The sequence below is a fragment of the Saccoglossus kowalevskii genome, chromosome 2 (assembly GCF_978046115.1).
Source record: "Saccoglossus kowalevskii chromosome 2, keSacKowa6.1, whole genome shotgun sequence".
In the NCBI taxonomy this organism is placed as follows: domain Eukaryota; kingdom Metazoa; phylum Hemichordata; class Enteropneusta; family Harrimaniidae; genus Saccoglossus; species Saccoglossus kowalevskii.
In genome coordinates this window covers 41845559-41870500 of record NC_140642.1, presented here as the reverse complement: position 1 = coordinate 41870500, position 24942 = coordinate 41845559, and the positions used below count along the sequence as shown (strand labels likewise).

The 24942-nt window shown below is 36.4% G+C and overlaps 2 protein-coding genes across 4 annotated transcripts in view; one reads left to right on the top strand and one right to left on the bottom strand.

The window, feature by feature from the left end:
- Positions 1-24676, bottom strand: part of LOC102809252 (vitamin D3 receptor-like) — a 128985-nt gene extending 104309 nt beyond the window's left edge. For all 3 annotated transcript variants that reach the window (XM_085495693.1, XM_085495683.1, XM_085495697.1), the window contains exon 1: positions 24447-24676. The gene's annotated coding sequence lies outside the window, so the exon portion shown is untranslated. The remainder of the gene's footprint in view (positions 1-24446) is intronic.
- LOC102806017 (uncharacterized) lies at positions 17282-19152 on the top strand. The gene is made up of 2 exons (XM_006822026.3): positions 17282-17865; positions 18111-19152. Exons 1-2 carry the CDS (start codon positions 17282-17284, stop codon positions 19150-19152), a joined length of 1626 nt encoding a protein of 541 aa, XP_006822089.3.
- Positions 24677-24942: the final 266 nt, after the last annotated feature.

The window sequence follows — 24942 nt, the reverse complement described above, 5'->3', positions numbered from 1 at the left end:
TTAGCAAAGTAGGACATGGAAAACTGGATTGTCCCATTTGAATCACAGCAAAGTAGAACATGGAATGGTGGATTGTCCCATTTGGATCTTAGCAAAGTAGTACATGTAAGACTGGGTTGTCCCATTTGAATCTTAGCAAAGTAGGACATGGAAAACTGGATTGTCCCATTTGAATCACAGCAAAGTAGGACATGGAATGGTGGATTGTCCCATTTCGATCATAACAAAGTAGGACATGGAATGCTGGATAGTCCCATTTGAATCATAGCGAAGTAGGACATGGAATGCATGGTTGTCCAATATGGATCCTAGCAAAGTAGTATATGGAATGCTGGGTTGTCCCATTTGGATCTTAGCAAAGTAGTACATGTAAGACTGGGTTGTCCCATTTGAATCTTAGCAAAGTAGGACATGGAAAACTGGATTGTCCCATTTGAATCTTAGCAAAGTAGTACATGTACGACTGGGTTGTCCCATTTGAATCTTAGCAAAGTAGGACATGGAAAACTGGATTGTCCCATTTGAATCTTAGCAAAGTAGTACATGTACGACTGGGTTGTCCCATTTGAATCTTAGCAAAGTACATGTAGGACATGGAAAACTGGATTGTCCCATTTGAATCACAGCAAAGTAAGACATGGAATGCTGGATAGTCCCATTTGAATCTTAGCAAAGTAGTACATGTAAGACTGGTTTGTCCCATTTGAATCATAACAAAGTAGGACATGGAATGCTGGAGAGTCCCATTTGAATCATAGCAAAGTAGGACATGGAATGCTGGACTGTCTCACTTCGATCATAACAAAGTAGGACATGGAATGCTGGAGAGTCCCATTTGAATCATAATAAAGTAGGACATGGAATGCTGGATTGTCCCATTTGGATCTTAGCAAAGTAGGACATGGAATGCTGGAGAGTCCCATTTGAATCATAACAAAGCAGTACATGTAGACTGGGTTGTCCCATTTGAATCTTAGCAAAGTAGGACATGGAAAACTGGATTGTCCCATTTGAATCTTAGCAAAGTAGTACATGTAAGACTGGGTTGTCCCATTTGAATCTTAGCAAAGTAGGACATGGAAAACTGGATTGTCCCATTTGAATCTTAGCAAAGTAGTACATGTAAGACTGGGTTGTCCCATTTGAATCTTAGCAAAGTAGAACATGGAAAACTGGATTGTCCCATTTGAATCACAGCAAAGTAGGACATGGAATGGTGGATTGTCCCATTTCGATCATAACAAAGTAGGACATGGAATGCTGGGTTATCCCATTTGAATCATAGCGAAGTAGTACATGTAAGACTGGGTTGTCCCATTTGAATCTTAGCAAAGTAGGACATGGAAAACTGGATTGTCCCATTTGAATCACAGCAAAGTAGAACATGGAATGGTGGATTGTCCCATTTGGATCTTAGCAAAGTAGTACATGTAAGACTGGGTTGTCCCATTTGAATCTTAGCAAAGTAGGACATGGAAAACTGGATTGTCCCATTTGAATCACAGCAAAGTAGGACATGGAATGGTGGATTGTCCCATTTCGATCATAACAAAGTAGGACATGGAATGCTGGATAGTCCCATTTGAATCATAGCGAAGTAGTACATGGAATGCATGGTTGTCCAATATGGATCCTAGCAAAGTAGTATATGGAATGCTGGGTTGTCCCATTTGGATCTTAGCAAAGTAGTACATGTAAGACTGGGTTGTCCCATTTGAATCTTAGCAAAGTAGGACATGGAAAACTGGATTGTCCCATTTGAATCTTAGCAAAGTAGTACATGTACGACTGGGTTGTCCCATTTGAATCTTAGCAAAGTAGGACATGGAAAACTGGATTGTCCCATTTGAATCACAGCAAAGTAGGACATGGAATGGTGGTTTGTCCCATTTCGATCATAACAAAGTAGGACATGGAATGCTGGATAGTCCCATTTGAATCATAGCGAAGTAGGACATGGAATGCATGGTTGTCCAATATGGATCCTAGCAAAGTAGTATATGGAATGCTGGGTTGTCCCATTTGGATCTTAGCAAAGTAGTACATGTACGACTGGGTTGTCCCATTTGAATCTTAGCAAAGTAGGACATGGAAAACTGGATTGTCCCATTTGAATCTTAGCAAAGTAGTACATGTAAGACTGGGTTGTCCCATTTGAATCTTAGCAAAGTAGGACATGGAAAACTGGATTGTCCCATTTGAATCTTAGCAAAGTAGTACATGTAAGACTGGGTTGTCCCATTTGAATCTTAGCAAAGTAGGACATGGAATGCTGGATTGTCCCATTTGAATCATAGCAAAGTAGGACATGGAATGCTTCATTGTCCTATTTGAATCATAGCAAAATAGGACATCAAATGCTGGATTGTCCCATTTGGATTTTAGCAAAGTAGGACATGGAATGCTGGATTGTCCCATTTGAATCATAGCATAGTAGGACATGGAATGCATGGTTGTCCAATATGGATCCTAGGAAAGTAGTATATGGAATGCTGGGTTGTCCCATTTGAATCTTAGCAAAGTAGGACATAGAATGCTGGATTGTCCCATTTGAATCATAGCAAAGTAGGGCAAGGAATACTTCATTGTCCTATTTGAATCATAGCAAAATAGGACATCGAATGCTGGATTGTCCCATTTGGATTTTAGCAAAGTAGGACAAGGAATGCTGGATTGTTCCATTTGAATCATAGCATAGTAGGACATAGAATGCTGGGTTGTCCCATTTGGATCTTAGCAAAGTAGTACATGTAAGACTGGATTGTCCCATTTGAATCACAGCAAAGTAGGACATGGAATGGTGGATTGTCCCATTTCGATCATAACAAAGTAGGACATGGAATGCTGGATAGTCCCATTTGAATCATAGCGAAGTAGGACATGGAATGCATGGTTGTCCAATATGGATCCTAGCAAAGTAGTATATGGAATGCTGGGTTGTCCCATTTGAATCTTAGCAAAGTAGTACATGTAAGACTGGGTTGTCCCATTTGAATCTTAGCAAAGTAGGACATGGAAAACTGGATTGTCCCATTTGAATCTTAGCAAAGTAGTACATGTAAGACTGGGTTGTCCCATTTGAATCTTAGCAAAGTAGGACATGGAAAACTGGATTGTCCCATTTGAATCACAGCAAAGTAGTACATGTAAGACTGGGTTGTCCCATTTGAATCTTAGCAAAGTAGGACATGGAAAACTGGATTGTCCCATTTGAATCACAGCAAAGTAGTACATGTAAGACTGGGTTGTCCCATTTGAATCTTAGCAAAGTAGGACATGGAAAACTGGATAGTCCCATTTGAATCATAGCGAAGTAGGACATGGAATGCATGGTTGTCCAATATGGATCCTAGCAAAGTAGTATATGGAATGCTGGGTTGTCCCATTTGGATCTTAGCAAAGTAGTACATGTAAGACTGGGTTGTCCCATTTGAATCTTAGCAAAGTAGGACATGGAAAACTGGATTGTCCCATTTGAATCTTAGCAAAGTAGTACATGTACGACTGGGTTGTCCCATTTGAATCTTAGCAAAGTAGGACATGGAATGCTGGATTGTCCCATTTAAATCATAGCAAAGTAGGACATGGAATGCTTCATTGTCCTATTTGAATCATAGCAAAATAGGACATGGAATGCTGGATTGTCCCATTTGGATCTTAGCAAAGTAGGACATGGAATGCTGGATTCTCCCATTTGAATCTTAGCAAGCAAGGACATGGAATGCTGGATTGTCAATAACAGTTGCGGAGAAGTTATTTACAGATCTAAAGGATAGTCAAAAATGGATTGCTGACATGTGATCAGCTACTTTATGAAACTAGACATTACAACTTTACACTAAATCAGATACACTAAATACAAGGCTCAAGTTTGGCAGTTTTACTTGCTGTCGTACTATTGCGTGGATATCAACTGTTTTATAACTAATTACAAGAACACAGCTTCCCAGTAGTTTCTGAGAATAAGCCTTTCAGTATGATTATAATAGTTTCTTCAATCAATCATAAACTCATGTGTTGAAAGTCACTGGTTAAGCGCAGTTATAATTTTTTTGTATACCACAGTTCAATGAAAGGTTAGGTAATTTTATGAAGCAAGTTCATTTAGAATACAATGTACATGTACATGTATACGGTAGTACAAACCAGAGCCCAACACAAAAGGCAATCACAACTTTATTGTATTTTTATCGTGCTATCAATTGGAGCCAAGCCTGCAATCTGTACACAATACCAGTACAATGTACAGAATGCATTCAATATATTATTGACAACTGAATAAATCTCTGAAATATCTATGAGTAGAAGTCCTTAGCACTTTTAATTTGAATATATCAAACATATGAATAAATTTCACAAATTGTGTTTAATTTTAATACACCTATAAACTGTAACTTGTTTTTATATACTATGTGGACAGATCTGGAGAATTGCCATTACTTTCTCATTTTAATACATATACTTGGCAGGAACAACCACTGAAAACAAAACTAACCTATTACAAGTTAACAGGCAACAAACTTATAAGATTTCTGTGAAATGCCCACCAGCACATTCTATTTTTGGTTCATGTTGCACCACACTAGTCATTTGTGTAAAAATTATATTTGAATTATATTTCAGTCTTCCGAATTTTGATCTTAAAGCAAGACTGAAAACATGATAAAAGTTTGATTCAATTAGAAAACTAGAGCTAGTGTCAAGTTAATCGCAAGGCTGTTAATGATTGGCTACTCAATCCTAACACCAAATAGTCAGACCAATCAGAGAACAGCATGTTTGTTACCAGATGATATTGCGCCAATGAATTCAGAGTTCACTTTTCAAAATTGCATCAGAGTTTAAGTTCACATTTTGATGAAACCATTATGTAATCTTTGATCCAATCAGGAAACGAAACGTCATGGACATATATCCAAACAAATACAATGTAACAAATTTGAACAAAAACTGACAAAGCATGTGCAAGATACCACATTTCCAAAAAACAAAATGGCTGCCATTTTAGATCAACCACAAAACCACAGGGTTCTAAAATATGACTCTGGATGGAGGGACATATATACAGAGACATATTTATAAGACGCTGTTTCGAACTTTGTTTGAACAGGGACTAAAAATTATGCTATTTCACAAACAAAACTGCTCTACATGTAATCATTAGTAAAAAGGTCACCACCAACAACGACCACGACCAACAACAACTAAGCAGACAACAGCGTTAATAAGAACAGAATCAGTGATGCTTCTTAATAGTTGTCATGTTTTATCACATGGGATTGTTAACAGCTGCCATATGTCATACCCCTTTAGGGTCGCTTGGAAACACAGCATTGAAATATGATAAGCTACCAATGATTAATTCAATGTTTTAAAGTCTACATGTATGGTATGCAGGGATTTTTTTAAACAAGGGAACAGGGGCGCAGCAGTCTCATGCCATGGCCATGCATCCCCTTACCCTGCGGAGCAGATCATCTGGCAACCATAAAATTTTGATTGTCCAAGGATCATGTGGCCAGTCTTCAACTGTGACCTGTCAGATAGTAATTTTGGCCCCAAGGAAGCCATAGAATGCTCCATTTTAACTTTTATTAAAATTATTAAAAACTCCACACCCTGGTAGGAAGAACCCTATCTCTCTTACAGTTTGAATAGAATATTTTTACAATCACAAAAGAAGTAAATTAGTCAAAGCTGCACTCATTCAAGAAAATTTTCTGGCGTCACTATGGGGTCTTGAAATTATTGAAGTATTAGTGAATTCTGAAGAACAAGTAATTGCATTATATAGTCCTCGTGAATTATCTAATTTAGGAACTATATGAAGTCTGATCATGAACAATCAGGGCATATCATTATCAGAAATACGGCTCCAGAACAACATTCATTAAAACAAAATGGTCACCGGGATCTGAAAAACAAAAGGATGTGTGTCAAGGTCCCATAATTAACAATGTACATGTACATACCAAATTTGGTTAGAACTTGTCTGGAAATCGTGAAATGTGAATATGTATAAAAAGTGAAGTTTGAATGCGAGTGGTTCAGGCATGTCAAAAATCAACAAGCCATGCATGGCACAGTCCCCGATAGTTATCAAATTTAAGATATATAGTTATGTTTATAGTAATATAGCTGGAATAACCATGTCAGTAATATGATTTTTTTAACATTAAAATGATTGACATTTGTATCTGATTGTCAAACAAGTACTTGTCCATATTGAGAGATATTGCTCTGGAACAGCATTCAAAATTAGCCATTTTGAATACATGTATATATATATATAACATGATGTATAACGAATATATAAAATTTGAATATAATCAGTCAAAGCATTTAGGAGATATGGCTCTAGAAGCCCAGTCAGCTATTTTGAATCCAATCTGAAAAATAAAATATATATACATAACATGATGTATAACGAATATATAAAATTTGAATATAATCAGTCAAAGCATTTAGGAGATATGGCTCTAGAAGCCCAGTCAGCTATTTTGAATCCAATCTGAAAAATAAAATGACATGCATCAGGAACCTGTAATGTCTAATGTATGTTATAAGTTTGAACAAAATCCATCCATAAATGCAAGAAATGGCACAAAAATAGCACACTTTGAAAAAGATCATCAAACCAATATATCCGTATATCTGTGACATGATGTATAATGAATATTAACAAGCAGCCTATCGGCTGAAATAGCTCCGCTGTTAGCAATGCACATTTCAATTAAAAAACTGAAGACATTATTAGAAAATGAACAATATGTATAATATCAAAGCAATCGGACCTACAGTTTTTAACAAGAAGTCGAAAATATCACTTTCTATCAAAAATGACAAAAATATTCATCAAAATTAGAGAATTGAAGATATCATCACGAAATGAACAAATCTGAGAAAGGTCTACATGTAGTATCTATATATGTAATATCAAAGCAATTGAACTTTTGGTTTTTAACAAGAAGTCGAAAATATCACTTTTTACCAAAAATGACAAAAATATTCACCAAAATTAGAGAATTCAAGATATCATCACGAAATGAACAAATCTGAGAAAGGTCTACATGTAGTATCTATATATGTAATATCAAAGCAATTGAACTTTAGGTTTTTAACAAGAAGACGAGAATATCACTTTTTACCAAAAATTACAAAAATATTCACCAAAATTAAAGAATTGAAGTTATCATCACAAAATGAACAAATATGAGAGAGGTCCACATGTAGTACCTATATATGTAATATCAAAGCAATTGGACTTACAGTTTTTAACAAGAAGTCGAACATATCACTTTTTACCAAAAATGACAAAAATATTCACCAAAATTAGAGAATTGAAGATATCATCACGAAATGAACAAACCTGAGAAAGGTCTACATGTAGTATCTATATATGTAATATCAAAGCAATTGAACTATTGGTTTTTAACAAGAAGTCGAAAATATCACTTTTTACCAAAAATTAGAAAAATATTCATCAAAATTAGAGAATTGAAGATATCATCATGAAATGAACAAATCTGGAAGGGAAAGGTATATTAAGGGAAAAATTTTGTCCGGCGTTGTCGTCGTCGTCGTCGCCGTTGTTGTTGTTGTTGTCGTCGTTAATAATTGTTATTGTGTGCATAATAACTTTACTAATTCTATTCCAAACTTTATCAAACTTGGTCACCTTATTCAGCAGTATAAAGTCTTCCCTGAGTTTGAACAACAGATGTCCTGTATGAAAATATCATGCAAAAATTGAGAAAATCTGATAAAATATTTTGACTGTTTCTACTTGACTGATCACTGGTGATACACATCAAAGATCACTGATCTCAGTGGAAATATGCATTGTTGTATGTGTTCAATGAAGCAAATGATTTATCTTGTAATAATATCCTTGGTAATGTATCTCAGAATCCCATACTGGGTTTCCAAACCAACTCATGGAGAGATTGCACAGTCTGATACACATTTGCAAACCGACCAATATAATCTTTACAGAAAACAAGATGTCAGAAAATCAATATAAGCACTCCTATGAACTGGGTGCCAAACTTTGATCAAGATCTGAAGCTAATAGAAAATCTGTTTAGTTCAAAGTTATCAAATCAAAAACAATACATAAAAAATACATAAAAAGCAAAACATTTTATCCACATTTTAAAAAGAAAATTGTTCTAAAATATATGTATTCTGTATTAGACAAACTTCATTCGACAAATGAAAACTCACAGGAATATGTTTCAGCTATTAGAACAGAATGATAGAGTTTTTATAATACTGGTTTAAAAACGCACTTCAAAGATTGCAGTGTTTGAAGATTTGCATACAAAGCAGAGCTTGCAACATGATAACTATTCATAAAGGGTGTTTTTTTTTTACTTTTCATATAATACAGTAATCACACAAGGAGGCATTTCATATTTGTCTCAGTGAATCATTAATTTTTGACAGACACCTATACAAAATACTTGAACAAAAGCCAGCTAAGATTTTCTGTTATCTTGCATGTTTTATGAATCTATTCACGTCTAAATGCAGCACTTTTTTTTTGGTGATGAGGCATTTGTTTTAATACTAAAATATCTGAATTACTTTGAATAAAGCTGGAAATTATGTCCCTTAATATAATTAAACAAATAAGGCACCAATGTTTTTGTAAGATATTTACATCTTTAAAGGACATTCGGTAGACTGATTCCCCACTGTTGGTTGAACCCCAAAACTTGTTTGTATTCAAAATTAATTATGACAATGCATATTTATATTGAAACAAACTATGTTAAAGGGAATTATATTATATAACAAAGGGCAAGGTCATCAGAGTTCAACTATGTTTTTCACAGCTACGTATATTTTCAGCTTTACCCAGCCAAATGAACCTTGGTTTTGATTTTCACAGCTACGTATATTTTCAGCTATACCCAGCCAAATGAACCTTGGTTTTGATTTTCACAGCTAGGTATATTTTCAGCTATACCCAGCCAAATGAACCTTGGTTTTGATTTTCACAGCTACGCACAATGTATATTTTCAGCTATACCCAGCCAAATGAACCTTGGTTTTGATTTTCACAGCTACGTAAATTTTCAGCTTTACCCAGCCAAATGAACCTTGGTTTTGATTTTCACAGCTATGTATATTTTCAGCTATACCCAGCCAAATTAACCTTGGTTTTGATTTTCACAGCTACGTAAATTTTCAGCTTTACCCAGCCAAATGAACCTTGGTTTTGATTTTCACAGCTACGTATATTTTCAGCTTTACCCAGCCAAATGAACCTTGGTTTTGATTTTCACAACTATGTATATTTTCAGCTACATTACTGTTTTCAGAACTTGTAATCTGCACATGCATAAAACTTGACAGATCATATGCATAAAACGTGACATGTATTCCAAAATACTATCTTACCAATGAGCAAACAGTTATGTAGTTAGATAATCTATGTTGGCAGTATACAAAAACACCAGTTTCCCGGAAAGCAATTATCTTGAATACTGATTCAGAATTTTATTTGCTGCTATGACATCTGAAAGAACATAAGGAGCCAGAAAAGTATAATATAGGATAGTCTCCTACAACAGGAAGTCACGTTACCACGATTATCATTATAAATAGCATTAATTGTACATGTATACATCTTGTGTATTTTATTGTAGAAACCTTAAATGCTAATGTCCATATACATTCAGGCATGACGAGAAATCTATAAAAGTTCAGTACATGCATATTGAAGCTTGTTTTGAAGTTTCCTATATCTTAAACTGAAGCTGTTTTTATGGCAGCAAGGTAAGATTGAGCTAGTAAAAACTTTTCAAATCCAGAGTACTTTGAATATAATAGAAAGCTTATTAATACAAATGTTGTGCATATCAAACATTAAAAGAAAAACAGACCACTGTCTTGCAAATGGAATACAACTGAACATAGAAATTGAATGAACAGTAAAGAAAAAATTTTCAATGACAGATTGTAAAATCAAAATTCGCAAACTAACAAACAAATTACTAATAAATGATATAATCTGTTTGAATCAGATAATGAAACCTTCACATACATGTACATGTATTTTATCTAGGGACTTCCAGGGACCAAATGGCATCTTGACAGAGTGTCACGAGCAGGAAATAAATGCAAAATGCTTAACAACTTTCTGTAACATATCTTTTAAAGCCCTGTTGCCCAAGCCTGTAAAACTTGCATTTTTTTTTTAATTTTGATTTTGTGACTTACATGTAAAATTGTTGTCATGCCAACATAAAGTCATGCTTAAATATCAGTTAAGCTTTGAGAGAATACAAGATGACAAAATCTATTGGTTTAAATTTTGAAATTAATATGAGTTGTTACTGGAAAGCTGTTTACTAGATCTGGCTTCTTGGCACACCTAATCAAATCATTTAATTAAACTTGGGTAAAATACAGCTTTTCCTAACTTGATAACATACTGGCTTATGGGAACAGACATGGCTTCATTGAAACTGTGCAAATCAGACAATGACACTATTAATTAAGCTGTTGATTTGGATCCCGTACAGGAAAAACATCATTTTAACCAACTTACATGATATTCTATGCTATTTCAACTTCAGTATTTGAAAGCTTATAATATATTTGTCCAATTAACAAGTCATCTGAAGATGACACAGCCCCCATTTGTCAGATGTGATTATAGTTGGCTATGAATTATAAAGCTTGAATGTATATGTATAAAATCAGGTAAGAAGATTTGGTTGAAAATCAACATTACAAGGCACATACCCTATATCGACATATCAAGTGAGTCTACACCAAGTATGGTCCTATTTGGACTAATTCACAAGATATTAAAAAAAATTAAAAATTAATTTAGTAAGCAAATGTGCCCATCAATTAAGTTGAAAGTCAATATTGCATAGCACACATCTTATATTGACAGATCAAGCGAGTCTATACCATCTTTGATCTCATTCGGACAATTAGTTCACAAGATATTAAGAAAAATTCAAAATTAATTAAATATGCAAATGAGCTTGTTAAGTTGAAACTCAATATTGCATAGCACATATCGTATATTGACAAATAAAGTCTCTACCAACTTTGGTCTCATTTGAACTATTAGTTCACAAGATATCAACAAATTTTCAAAATTCATTAAATATGGAAATGAGCTTGTTAATTAAATTGAAACTCAATATTGCATAGCATATATCTTATATTGACAAATCAAGTCTCTACCAAGTTTGATTTGGATTATTAGTTCACAAGATATTAACAAGAATTCAAATTAATAATTAAATATGCAAATGAGCTCATTAATTGATTCCTTGAAAAAATAAATCAATGTGCAACTGTACCAGTGGTCACTCTGTCTTTGTACCAAGTCTCAGCAAAATCGATCTAGGCATCTCAGTGAAATGATGATGGATGGACACATCCAAAAAACTGAATTTTACAGGATTTTGACATTCAAAATGGCCGCTAGTATCGAGTATCATTGAAATCAGTCAAGGCATCTCTGAGAAATATCAATGGACAGACAAAAGCCATGATTAACAATTAAAATGGCTGCTAGTCGACCATATTTGATCATTTCAAAAAAGTAAAACAATGTGCATCTGTATGAATGGTTCCTTTGCCATCTCCGAGAAATGACGATGGACACACAAGGACCGAATTTGACTGAATTTTAGCATTAAAAATGACCGCGAATCTGGAAAATAAATTGACGTGCACATGTATACATGTAGTTGACCACTTTGTCTTTGTACCAAGTTTCAAAAAAATCGGTTCAGCCATCTCCGAGAAATCACTCCGGATGGACTGACGAACTGACGAAGGAGAAACTAGAAGCCAGCTCCTGGGTGGGGGCTAATAAATAAAACTTTTGATGAAAATAAATGTCCATTTGATTTTAAGCACTACAGCTGTCACACTATGTCTTGTTTGATATAGATCTCATGGGAGGATATAGAACATGTGGAATATCCTAGGATATTGTTTCTTAATATGAAACTCAAACAAGTGCTATGTAACGACTGTAGTGCTTATAAGAAAAAGTCTGGATTATAAACTTTTCTTGCAATACTCATCTATACATTATAAATACAGAATTCTTTTTAACATATTGTATTTACATTATTAGAAGCACATATACCGGGAGTGGTCGCTGGATTATCAAAATAGACACACTTCTGTCATTGAAGCAAGTGATACAAATAGGTATACAAATTAATGTGCTTCCAAATAATGCTGAGAGTAGAAAATTTCATTCAGGAACAAAATTTATATCCATTTCAAATAGAAGATTGTGCCAAAGGAACTGACAGATGTTATATTTGCACTGAGGACAGAAACACAAGAGAGAAATAACAAAACTTCTCTTCGCCATCTAAGAGAAGTTTCTCAGAAGGGAAATTACCGCATGCCTGGCAAGTACACAGGAGTCACTACCACAGTCTTCCTGATAAAATACATACATGCACTAACAACATCATGTAACACACATAGGCTGATTAATTATCATAAACCTAAGAATCCAATATCACTAATAAATCAGACAAGCCAGTAGGCTGGTTGGCGATCCGCTCCGCTCAAAATACAAGCAACATGCTTTCAGCTGTTGCCATGGTAGGACATGAACATGAAGCTAACGTCGGTTTATAACTAAAACTGGGCACCGTATACAAAGTTTGCAAAAAACATTCAGTCTTTAGAAGTCACTTTATTTTATTGCTAGGACGTATTCTGCTGTTAAATTTATTATTTCCAAACGTTTTGCAATGATATTTTCTAGATTGAAGGCAGCATTTTCAGTTCATTCAAAGTTCAAAGTTGCGTTGGGATTATGTTGATACAGTGTAACAATTTTGGGGCCGGTGATCTCAGTGCACATCAAAAGCATGATCATTTGAACACTGCTATTACAAGACTGGTAGGAGGTAATAAATTTGGAGCGAAAATATTCCAATTAGTGACGGTACAACCTGCCTGTCAAGTATAAACAAAATCAGCCAAGCCAAAAAAATCACAGAGGAGTTAAAAGCCAATGCTGGTGAAAAGTTACGGGTAAATTTTCTCGCTAATGAAAATAAACATAAATAAAACAGTAAATTTATGCCCACACTCAAGCAGAGTAGAATGGGCTACGTCCATGCTTTTTAATCAAAGAAATGTAGGGTGAGATACATTTGGCGCGAAGGTATTCAAAAAATTAGTTTTTTGGCTGTTGCCATGGGACTGGAGAGCCAAATTTTTTTCTTCAGATTTTTCCTAATAACTACTTGCCAAGTTTGAGCGAAATCAGCCAAGCCAAAAAAAATCACAGGAGAATTTAAGTGAAAACACTGGAAATCACACACACACACACACAAAAGTGATTTTAAGGGCAATCCTAGCGAACAGATGGCCAATATTTTTTTTAGCATGAGAACATCCTGAAACATACAGTATGCGGTAATATATATCAAATTTGAACTAATGGAGACATTACATTTAATGGGGCCTGGATGTATCTACCATCTTGTTAACACATTAAAATAGCCATATAAAAAAAACAAGCCATGCATGGCACAGTCCCCGTTAGTTATTAAATTTAAGATATATAGTTTTGTTTATAGTAATATAGCTGGAATATAACCATGTCAGGAATACGATTTTTTAACATTAAAATGATTGACATTTGTATCTGATCGTCAAACAAGTACTTGTCCATATTGAGAGATATTGCTCTGGAACAGCATTCAAAATCAGCCATTTTGAATACATGTATATATATATAACATGATGTATAACGAATATATAAAATTTGAATATAATCAGTCAAAACATTTAAGAGATATGGCTCTAGAAGCCCAATCATTAAAACAAAATGGCCGCCAGTCAGCCATTTTGAAACCAATCTGAAAAAAAAATGCGGTGCATCAGAAACCCATAATGTCTAATGTATGTACCAAGTTTGAACGAAATCCATCCATAAATGCCAGAAATGCTTGATATTTGACGATATTTTGGCACAAAAATGACCACCATTCAGCCATTTTGAATAGGATCGTCAAACCAATATATCTGTTTATCTATGACATGATGTATAATGAATATTTAAAATTTGAACATAATCAGTGAAAGCAAGTCAGAGATATGGCACGAGAACCACATTCATTGAAAAAAAATGGCTGCCAGTCGGCCATTTTGAATCTTATCTGAAAAACAAAATTATTTGCAGCAAGGTCCCATAATGTCTAATGTATATACCAAGTTTGAACAAAAACCATCTGTAAACAGCTGAGAAATGCTTGATTTTTAGGATTTTTCAGCACAAAAATGGCCATCATTCGGCCATCTTGAATCAGATCGTAAAACAAAATGATGTGCATCTAGGTCTAATAATGTCTAATGTATATACTAAGTTTGAACAAAATTCATCTGTAAACACCGGAGAAATGCTTGATTTTGATGATTTTTAGCACAAAAATGGCCGCTATTCGGCCATCTTGAATCAGATCCTGAAACAAATTGACGTGCATATGTATAATATCATATATGACGTATGTGTAAAGTTTGATTGTGATTGGTCCAGGCATTACTCAGATACAGGTCCAGACGCACGCGCAGACGCACACACGCACACCCACACACACACACGCACGCACGTACGTACGTACGTACACACGAAGGTCAAAACATAAGTCCCCCATTTTCGGACTGCGTCCAAACTGGGACTAAAAAGACGATGATTTATGGTGCTTGTGCTTTGAAAATAAACATCTGCCTTTGAATGGTAATAAACAGAAATCAAGGAAAACCTTGGACCAAGAGAGTCTACAGTATGAGCAAATTGTAAGAGGGTGGATAAAATAGAAAACACTCTTTTTAAACTTAGAAAGGTTGGCAATGGGTTGATTGATGATACAAACCATAAAGATCTTAGTGGAGATTTGTAAAGTGTCAAATCTATTTTTGTAAATGCACTAAGCAACATGCTCCTCGATTTCAGTCACCTTTGACCTTTGTCCACCAGGGAGTTGTCCCTTTGGTCAACATTGTTTAGCCAATCAGTCTTTATTTTGCACTCGACACGTAGCGTCACTTCTTTTCTTAGATTTTCTTTGTTCCCCATTCATTCATAGTTTGCTACACTTCGCTGGCTCTATTTCGCTATTACTCTATTCAGTCTGCGTCAATTTAAATCAAATCTTTTGTCTCCCGCTCGAGATCAATTTCTTTCATAATGCCTAGAAGAGGTCGTCCCAGCAAGAAATCAGCTACTTCACACATCACACCGTACGTTCGGCCAGTAACGCGTTCAGCAACAAGAACTCCGGATCAATTAGCAACGGAACAAAGGAATAATACTGCAAGCGTTATTACTCAACTTCGCCCAAATGTGGACAGTTCTACTGCCCAGAATGTTCAAGCCTCGGCTCCCGGTGCGGCAGTTGTTACTACGGATATGTTTGCTGAATTTCAGGCCCAAGTGCAGTCATCTATTTCTAATTTGACGCGAATGTTTCAACAACAACAGACTCAATCTACGGCACCCCAAAATACCGTGGTACGTAACCTATCGCCCGAAAATCCAGTAACGCATTACCACCATAATCACTCTCATGGAAATAATCCTATAGTTGAAAGCAACGCCACAAATGACATCGTTTCTGCCGATCACGCTTTAAATCACCCGCCACGCAACATCGGACAGGCTCCCGCAATAATTAATGAGGAGACGCACAGACAACAATAGCACGATAGCAGCCCCATCGACGCACATCCCACTGAGAACTTTTCATCTCACAGCAATGTGTTCGGATCTCGCGGAGTAGCGTCAGATCAACTACCTCGTATTGAACTGGTGTCGCCATCTATCCGCCGTGATATTTTGGCAGGTAAGGACATTAATCTTGCTTGTCTACTCGTTCCAGGCTACACTCAAACTGACGGTCACCGTCACATAGTCGTGGGCGATGAGGCTTATACTTTGAAACCGATTCAAGACAGCAGGCTAACTCGCGCTCTGACAATTCAAGAATTCATTCTTGCATTTTCGATTTATAAAAATGTAATCTGCGATGTTTATGCAGATCGCCGTATCGAACTTGACATTTACCAACGAGACATTATTGATATGTCTAGAGGTTTTAAAGGACTGGCGTTTTACGAATACCATCGTGCATTCTCGGCAAGGGCTGCTGCGCTGCTTTTGAACCACAATGTGAAAGTCGATTGGTCACATCGAGACACTACTTTGTTCACCTCTATTTTCGCGGGTATTCAGGCAAATACGTGTAATATTTGTAACAGCGTGACTCATACTACGGAGGCTTGTCTTCAGTTGTCTTCTACAGGCAAAAAACCAAACTTTAACGGCAACAATGCACAGCCTTCCCAAACTCATGACAGGAATGGAAGAAAGCGAGTTTCATATTAAGGAAAAGAGATTTGCAACAATTTTAATTCTTTGACTGGTTGTAAACGCAATAATTGTTCTTACGTACATGTGTGCCTCGTTTGCCATTCTTCCGACCACAATGCAACACACAGAACATGCCAGTCACCGAACAATCAAACTAAAGCCTGACTGCCTACATTTGTGTCTACACCTATAAATGTTGATATTCTTGCCCAAGAATTATTATCTCACCCAGATCAGTCTTTTGTGGAATACCTCATTAGTGGCTTAAAAGATGGTTTTGATACAGGAATCAGGGACCCACCAAAAACCTCATTTATATGTCCCAACCTTCTTTCAGCACGCAGTCAGCCTGAAGTGGTCTCTAAACATCTTGCATCAGAAGTCAAGAAAGGCTACCTAATGGGACCTTTTTCCACACCACCATTTGCGGTATATCGTTGTAGCCCTATTGGTGTCGTGGAAAAAAAATACTCAAACAAACAACGATTAATTGTTGACCTTTCATCACCACGTGACAATATTGATACACCAAGCATCAATGATTTAATTGATAAAGATGATTTTTCATTGTCATATGTTAAAATCGACGATGCCATTTCTGCTATTCAAAGGAAAGAGAAAGGTGCATGGCTATGTAAAACCGATATTGTGGATGCATTCAAACTGATTCCTATCAACCCTTCACTTTGGCACCTTTATGGAATTTCTTGGGAAAAACATTTCTACTTTTTTGTTCGTCTTCCCTTTGGATCACGTTCTAGCCCCAAGATCTTCGACAACCTTTCTTCTGCTATATGCTGGATTGCGCATAACAACTATCACATCGACACTATCTTCCATCTCTTAGATGATTTCCTCACAGTTGATGCACCTACCTTTGACGCAGACCGCACCATGGCGGTCTTGACACTTATATTTCGTCGCCTAGGGGTCCCTTTAGCACCACACAAGACAGTCGGTCCATCAACAGTTCTTGAATATCTTGGTATCACTCTGGATACTGTTGAAATACAAGCTCGCTTACCCGAGGATAAACTTGTTCGTATTCGCAAATTGCTCGATACTTTTCTCACTCGCAAAACCTGTACCAAGCGTGAACTTTTGAGTCTTCTTGGCCACCTTAATTTTGCTTGTCGAGTCATCATACCAGGACGTACTTTCATTTCTCGCCTAATCGAATTGTCAAAAGGGGTCAAAAAATTACAACACCATGTCACAATATCATCTGAGAGTAAACAAGATATCTTGATGTGGCGCAGTTTCCTCTCTGAATGGAACGGGGTTTCCATGTTTCTTGAGGCCAATTTGACACCAGCAACAGGCTTGCAACTATATACGGATGCCAGTGGCATCGGTCATGGTGGTTTTTTCCGCGGCCTTTGGTTTCATGAACGCTGGTCCCCAGAGCTAACACTCGACGACCCCAAACTATCAATTGCATTCCAAGAACTCTACCCAATCGTCGTTGCCTCTATTTTGTGGGGCCACTACTGGTGTCGTAAACGAATTTTGTTCAATTGCGACAACATGGCAACAGTTCATATCATCAACAAGGGTCGATCAAAATCACCAGCCATCATGAAACTTATGCGACGCCTCGTTATCACTGCAGCTTCATTTGATTTTATGTTTCATGCAGAGCATATTCCAGGGAAAATTAATACGATTGCCGATTCTCTTTCTCGTTTCCAGGCCCAATGATTTCGAGAGGCAGCCCCAACAGCCAGTGCAACTCCATGCCAAATTCCCTCCGTGGTAATGTTCGGCTAAATCAAGCAGTGGCGGCTTGTCAACATGCATCACTCAGGACAAGGACTCTCGGAACATATTCTACTGGAGTACGTACATGGTTCCGATTCACTGCCATGTTTGGCATCCAGGGTCGGTCCACTACACACCCACCAATTTCCGAGGACATTCTGATCTACTTTGTCGCTCACTGTGCGACATTTCTCCATCTCAAATTCATGACAATCAAAGTCTACCTGGCGGGAATCAGAAATCACTATATTGTGGGAGGCCTCCCAAACCCATTGACAACATCTCAAGGTCAACCATACCTCCGTCTCCAACACGTGCTTCGAGGGATTCACCGCCTGCAAGGTTCCACAACTCGGCCACGCTTGCCAATAACTGGAGATATCTTAAAGGGCTTATGCGCCCTACTTCGTAATGGGGTTTTCGGGCCTTATTTTGACCTTTTGCTCGAAACAGCTTTCCTGCTCGCCTTCTTTGGCTTTCTTCGCTGCAGCGAACTGACATGCAATGCAAGAACCTTCAATCCCAAACTTAACCTTTGCGTTGGTGATGTCAATTTCATCATGGTTGCAGGACAGGTTGATTGTGCATCAGTTCGTATAAAAACTTCAAAGACCGACCAGTTTCGACGAGGGTTCGAACTTCATTTGTTCCCTACACACAACCAGTCATGTCCAGCATCTACACTTCATCAATTCTTCTCTGTTCGCAAAAGTATGAATGCTACACCTAATGACCCATTGTTCTTGCTGCCTGAAAGAACTCCGCTTAACCGTGATGTGTTTACGACTTCATTGCGCACTCTCCTCACCAGACTGGGCCTGCAACCCCAGCTTTTTGCCGGCCATTCATTTCGCATCGGAGCAGCTACGACTGCAGCAAGTGTCCATCTGCCCGACCACCTCATTCAAACGCTTGGTAGATGGTCTAATAATTGCTACCGTGTTTACATTCAAACACCTGAACAGCTTTTGAGACAGGCATTCCAAGCATTGTCAATCGTGTAACTCATCTATTTTTGGCCAAACACCTGTTTGGCTTTTGTGGCTCGCTTTTAAAAAACATTAACAATCACGATATGATTCAGTACATTGTTTTCATAACTTGCGTTGTGTATTCTTGTGTTTATTCACCTTGTGCCTGTTCTGCATTGGACCGCAGTCCATTCTCATCATCCACCTGGGCTGCACAGCTGCCTGGCACCCAGGACCCCAACTCCCCCAGGTCGCCATTTACATGTCCCCTGGGCCGAGTGTTCCTCCTTTCCCACTTACATTTACAGCGTAGGTCGAGAGTACAGCGTATTCCTCCCTACAAACATTCCCTTCACCATGCTCTTAACTGGACCGCAGTCCATTCCCATTTTCCACCTGGTCTGCACAGCTGCCTGTCCACCAATACATTGATCCACCAATATTTTCGCAGTAAACTGATAAGCATGGGTTATAAAATCTGATTTCAAGAGTTACAATAAAAACAAATACAAATCCAAATAACTATAACAATGAAACCATTGAGTGCCAAATTTTTTCCTACTCAAATTTTGGTAAATTTTTTGTCATTCTCACTGAATTCATTCTTAATTTTGAACCAAACAGACAAAATGTGACATTGCTTCTAGTTTTTGATCAAAAAAGTTTAAATTTTCACAACATTCCATGTGGGAATTGGCAGACTATAAATTAATCAAGCAACATTGTTATTTATTTTTTGCAATTTCGAGACAAAAAAAAAAAACAAGCTGGCACTATCTACACTCTCTAGAATAATTGCTTTTGAAATAGTTTTTCATTGTGTTAGTGAAAAACCACTGAAGCATATGGTGTTGGTACTGCCTTCCAGTCTGTCTCCATCTAGTTACCAAGCTCCATTATAAAATGAAGCCTAGAAACCATACACTGATGATAATATTTCCAAAATGGTCAGTAAATCTGAAGTAATTCAAACACACACAATGTAAATGTTACTGTATCACTCCACTCAAATATTTGATGTAAATAATTTAAGAAACATAATTGTGTTTCCATAAACTGTCTGACCAGAGACAGTCATCTTGTATCTGATTATCATACAAGTACTTGTCCAAAGCATGTCATATGGCACTGGAACCACATTGATTAAACAAAATGACCATCGGTTGGCCATTTTGAATCCGATCTGAAAAACAAAATGACGTGTCCCATAATGTCCAATGTATGTACCAAGGTTGAACAAAATGCATGTGTAAACAGACAAGATCTGGTTCCAGAATGCCAGAAATGCTTAATTTCAGTACAAAAATTGTGGCCATTCGGCCATCATGATGCAGGATGTATTTGTGAAGTTTGAATATAATTGATCCAGGCATGTCTGAGATATACAGACTGACAGACACACAAGTCACCATTTTCTGACTGCGTCCACACAGGGACTGAAAAGGTGCATATAATAAAATTAAAGAAACAAGCTACCTGGCAGTCAAAAACTGTGAATCGGAAACATAGGGTGGAGTGATGTTAATAAAGTTTGGCACCATAAAGGAAACTGGTATTACCAGTTTGAAGAAATAAAGATTGTGGAGTATGATATGGCCAGTCAGAACAAGATTTATAACGTATGGGAAAGAGTTGATTGGCAAAGACGAGACTTCTTTTTAGCATGATTGTGAAAACTAACTTGACCACAAAAGAAATCCCAACGGGACACGTCTGCGGGCATTTGACTGCTATTAATTATTCATGATGTCATTGATTATTCATGAATGGGTGTGTGACAGTAATTATGACCTTTTAAAGATTAATTTTATTCGATCGCAGAGATGGATACTTTAACTTTCAAAGTGCAAAGGCGATAATTTCATCCATGTTTACTGAAAACAAGTCGATTTAAATGTCTAATGTATATAAGTTGTCTTTCAAAATCACCGGGACCTCAGAAGTGACAGGTCACGTACATTAAAATAGATAAGATATGATGTATACAGCTGCACTCTGATTTGTTGCAAATACTAGTCAACAACTTTTAATAAGTGATTTTTCGTTCAACTGCGAGATCTCTCGAGATGCATGAAAGACGCGTGTCGAACGTCTGCCACAAAAATCAAACGATTTGATTTTGAACTCGAATTTCTTTATTTCGTAGCTCACATCGACCGGCCGATCTTCGACAGAGGAATATTGCTTTTGAATACCCTCACTTAATCAAAATTGTCTATCATCAAATGTGTACAGCACATTATTAAGCATGGAAATGCCCCCCCCCCCAAATATTTTCGTGTTTGTCGAATCCCACGCGATGTTTGACTCCACTACGACGCTATGACCTTTGTTTGTCCTGTTTTTACGTTCGATTCCACGCATAAAACGTAATTCTAGAAGTGAACGGAAAATGGTCTATTAGCATAAACGCCGAAGTGATTCCACCCCGGTTTTCACTCCAATGCAGGGGGTCGCCTGCCTGGATTTCTTTCACAGTTATGCTACCGTAGTTTTTGGGACCAAGTTAAAAAGGCTAAATTAACAATTATATTTTTAGGTGAAATAAAAAATAATCACAAAAAAATCATCTACAATATCTACATTATGAATCTCAAAGCAATCTGGTAGGTGGTTCCGGAGAAGAAGTCAAAAACATGCGAAACTAAGCAAAAAAAAAAACAACTGTTACAGTTGTCCAATAGTAGCAAACATATAAACATTGAAATGACCTTGACCTGAAATTTAACAATATTAAAAAAACATTGGCCCAGGTAGTTGAGAACCCAACAATACACTTATCTATTACAGTCCATATATTATACATAGTCCATAAATAACCTATGGGAAAAGTGGGGGGGGGGGGATTTTTACAAAAAAATTCATAACTTTCACAAAATAGAGATATCTTTACAAAATGAACAAATGTGCCTATATTACGAATCTTAAAGCAATCTGGCAGGCGGTTTTGGAGAAGAAGTCAATAATATGCAAAACTGAGCCAAAAAACAAAAAATATTTACTAAAAATAGACACTTGCATATGGTCTCATGAAATTAGTAAGTCAGAGTCTAGTCCATGTCAAGAACATTCATGCCAAAATTCAATGCAATCTGACAAGCAGTTGTTGACAAAATTTTTGAACAAAAATGACAAAAATATTCCCTAAAAATAGAAATTTGGATGTGATGTCATGAAATGTACAAATCTGACAGGGGACCACCCCAGGTAGCTGTGCTATAAGTAGCAAGGTGATCTAGCTAACGGTTTGGGAGAAGTAGCCGCTTTTAAAAAAGTTGATGGGCAACGGACGACGGACAGACGACAGGTCAAGTCAACCCATGAGCTCTGCTTGGTCATCTTCAATGATAGCGGAGCTACAAGTTCAACTTGTTCTCTCTTCATAGTGATTTGATGTTACAGCATTGTAGATAAGTTGCATTTAAATATATTAATTTTTTCCAGTATTTATGTCTTTTTCGTTTATTATCAAAATAAATTTAGTTTTCTCTGCTTGATTCACAAAACCTAGTATGAATTTTTAAGCTTCTTTTTATAGCAGTTGTCTATGCTGCTTATAAATGGGACAAAATATAATGTACAAGTAATTCGCAAATCCTTTTTTCTATTGGAGTTTTTGGTTTTGTGTGCTTTATTGTTAATGTAATTCAATGTTATCTAGTTTGGTAAGGTATTTTTTTTTAGTTTAATGTCATATTTGAAATTTCTTAATTCATTCTTGCTTTCTATTTATTTCTATTGTCATTATTTATTTCTGTTATTTATCTGTCTTATTTGTGCACCTGTAAAAGTTGTAATAGTTTTAGAATATGAGCTTGGTCGGTTTGTTAGTTGTGACTCCATTGAATTGTACCATTTGGTCTTTAGATCTGTTTTTATTAGCGCAGCATCTCTCAGAAGTACATTATTACTGGATTATACTAGGTACATGGTTAGTCATATTTTGAGCAGAGAGCACTGGATTCTTTTTGGCGCTGACAATTGGTGTAATAATAATAATAGTAATATTTTATTGCATTTTTTGAAAAGGAACATTTCATCAGTTGTTAGCAATAAACATATGAGTAACAATAACTAAAAAGTAGTACAAGTAGCACTAAAAGAAAAATTATGCAATTTCATTTCATGTGGTGAAGCACCTGTTTACAAAACTTCCAGTGCTTTTGATCATTTCCTCATCTCTGTTTTTAGGTACATATTCAAGTTTCTTGATGAATTAGTGATTTTAGCTGGTAATTCAATATCTGTCAGGATTTTTTTTTCAGTCTAAATATTTAAGGCAGAGTAGTAAAAAGTATAATTCATCTTCAATCTTGTTTAGCAAGCATTGTTTACAATACTATTTTCTAAAGACATCTTTGGCTGGGTATGCCTTCCTTTCTTAATTGCTAAATTGTGGTTACTTGTTCTAAATTTAGACATAATAATTCTTTCTTTGGTATTTAATGTAGAAAGGTAAGGTTTAAAACTATAGTTGTTTTTGAACTCTGCATACATTTTCAATTTTCTTTATATTTTGTTTCCGGAAATTTAACATTTATAGTTTTCTGTAAATGTTTTATAAACAATTTTACAATTTGATGAAGATAAAACTTCTTTTCTTTGTAGATTCTCTTCTTTCAATAAATTTTGCACAGATAGAATCCACGATAAGTTTTTTTGTTCACGAAATGCTTGTTTTACCAGGTTGTAGTCAGGAAGGTTTTTAATTTGTAGTATTTCAACAGATTAGTTTTGATGTAAGTTAATAATGGTAGTTCTCCTACCTCATCTCTACATGCTAAATTTGCAGTGAATTTATCCACATCCAGTAGTTGCTTGTAAAATGTTCACATAAGTGAGAATTTCAATACCCCAAGTTGGCTTTATGCAGGCTGTGAAGATATATATATATATATATATATATATATATATATATATATGTTTTACTGTTAGTTTCTCTTTCTGTCGATTGTTTTATTTTATATAGGGCATGGGTAGTTTTAATTGCCAAATTTGTTCTTTTATCAGTAAAGTGACCATTTGAGTGAATTGTGGTGGTGTATGAAATACTAGTAAGTGACTTTGCTAATAAACACTGTCACGTCCACCTACCTGGCACCAATCGTTCATAGCAACACATGGCTATTAATGAACAGATACTACGCTACCATTTAGAATGGTTTCAACTTGTGAAAAGGGTACTCAGTAGAAGAACCCCCTCGACCGCCACATGTCGCTACCATGGAATGAACTGACACCAAATGCTAAAGTTGCACGATGTTCATAATACTTCCAATCATCGGTATACATTACTATATAGACACAATAAAAATGAAAACACTGACCTTGTTCAATTCCGGATATGACTGTGGAACAAATCTCGCGTACCAATTTTGTCGTGATCGATGGGCAATACGAACTCCGGATTGTGACAAGTAAAGTTACGGCGACATATGGTAAAGGTATAGGTCAAACAAGGATGACGACTTCTTCAATAAAGGTTGAAAACGCGGATCTCCATTACGAACATCAACGATGCCAAAGCACACTTTTAGTGCTATGCTTCTTCGTTGGTATATAACCGCACTGAGACAAAGAAAAGTCTATTTATTTGATATATAATCAGTTATTACAGCAATTTTTTTTAAGACCATTAATAATTATAAAGACTACCACAGACTTTATTTCGTAATTTATTGTCACTGAACGAGCCCGATGGCCGAGATTATAAGGTCAATGGATCATTTAGCAACCGAGATACACTACGTAGAGAGTGAGGGCGCATTTCGATTATCGAAACACAGACACTCTGGCCGCAGGTAATCAGCGAACCTCACGGTG

What these genes read in the sequence shown, in the direction of transcription:
- LOC102806017 (XM_006822026.3), top strand. Translation starts at nt 17,282, where the DNA reads ATGGCGGTCTTGACACTTATATTTCGTCGCCTAGGGGTCCCTTTAGCA. An exon ending in ATCGTCGTTGCCTCTATTTT is followed by an intron (nt 17,866 to 18,110) that starts GTGGGGCCACTA and finishes CAGCCCCAACAG; the next exon opens with CCAGTGCAACTCCATGCCAA.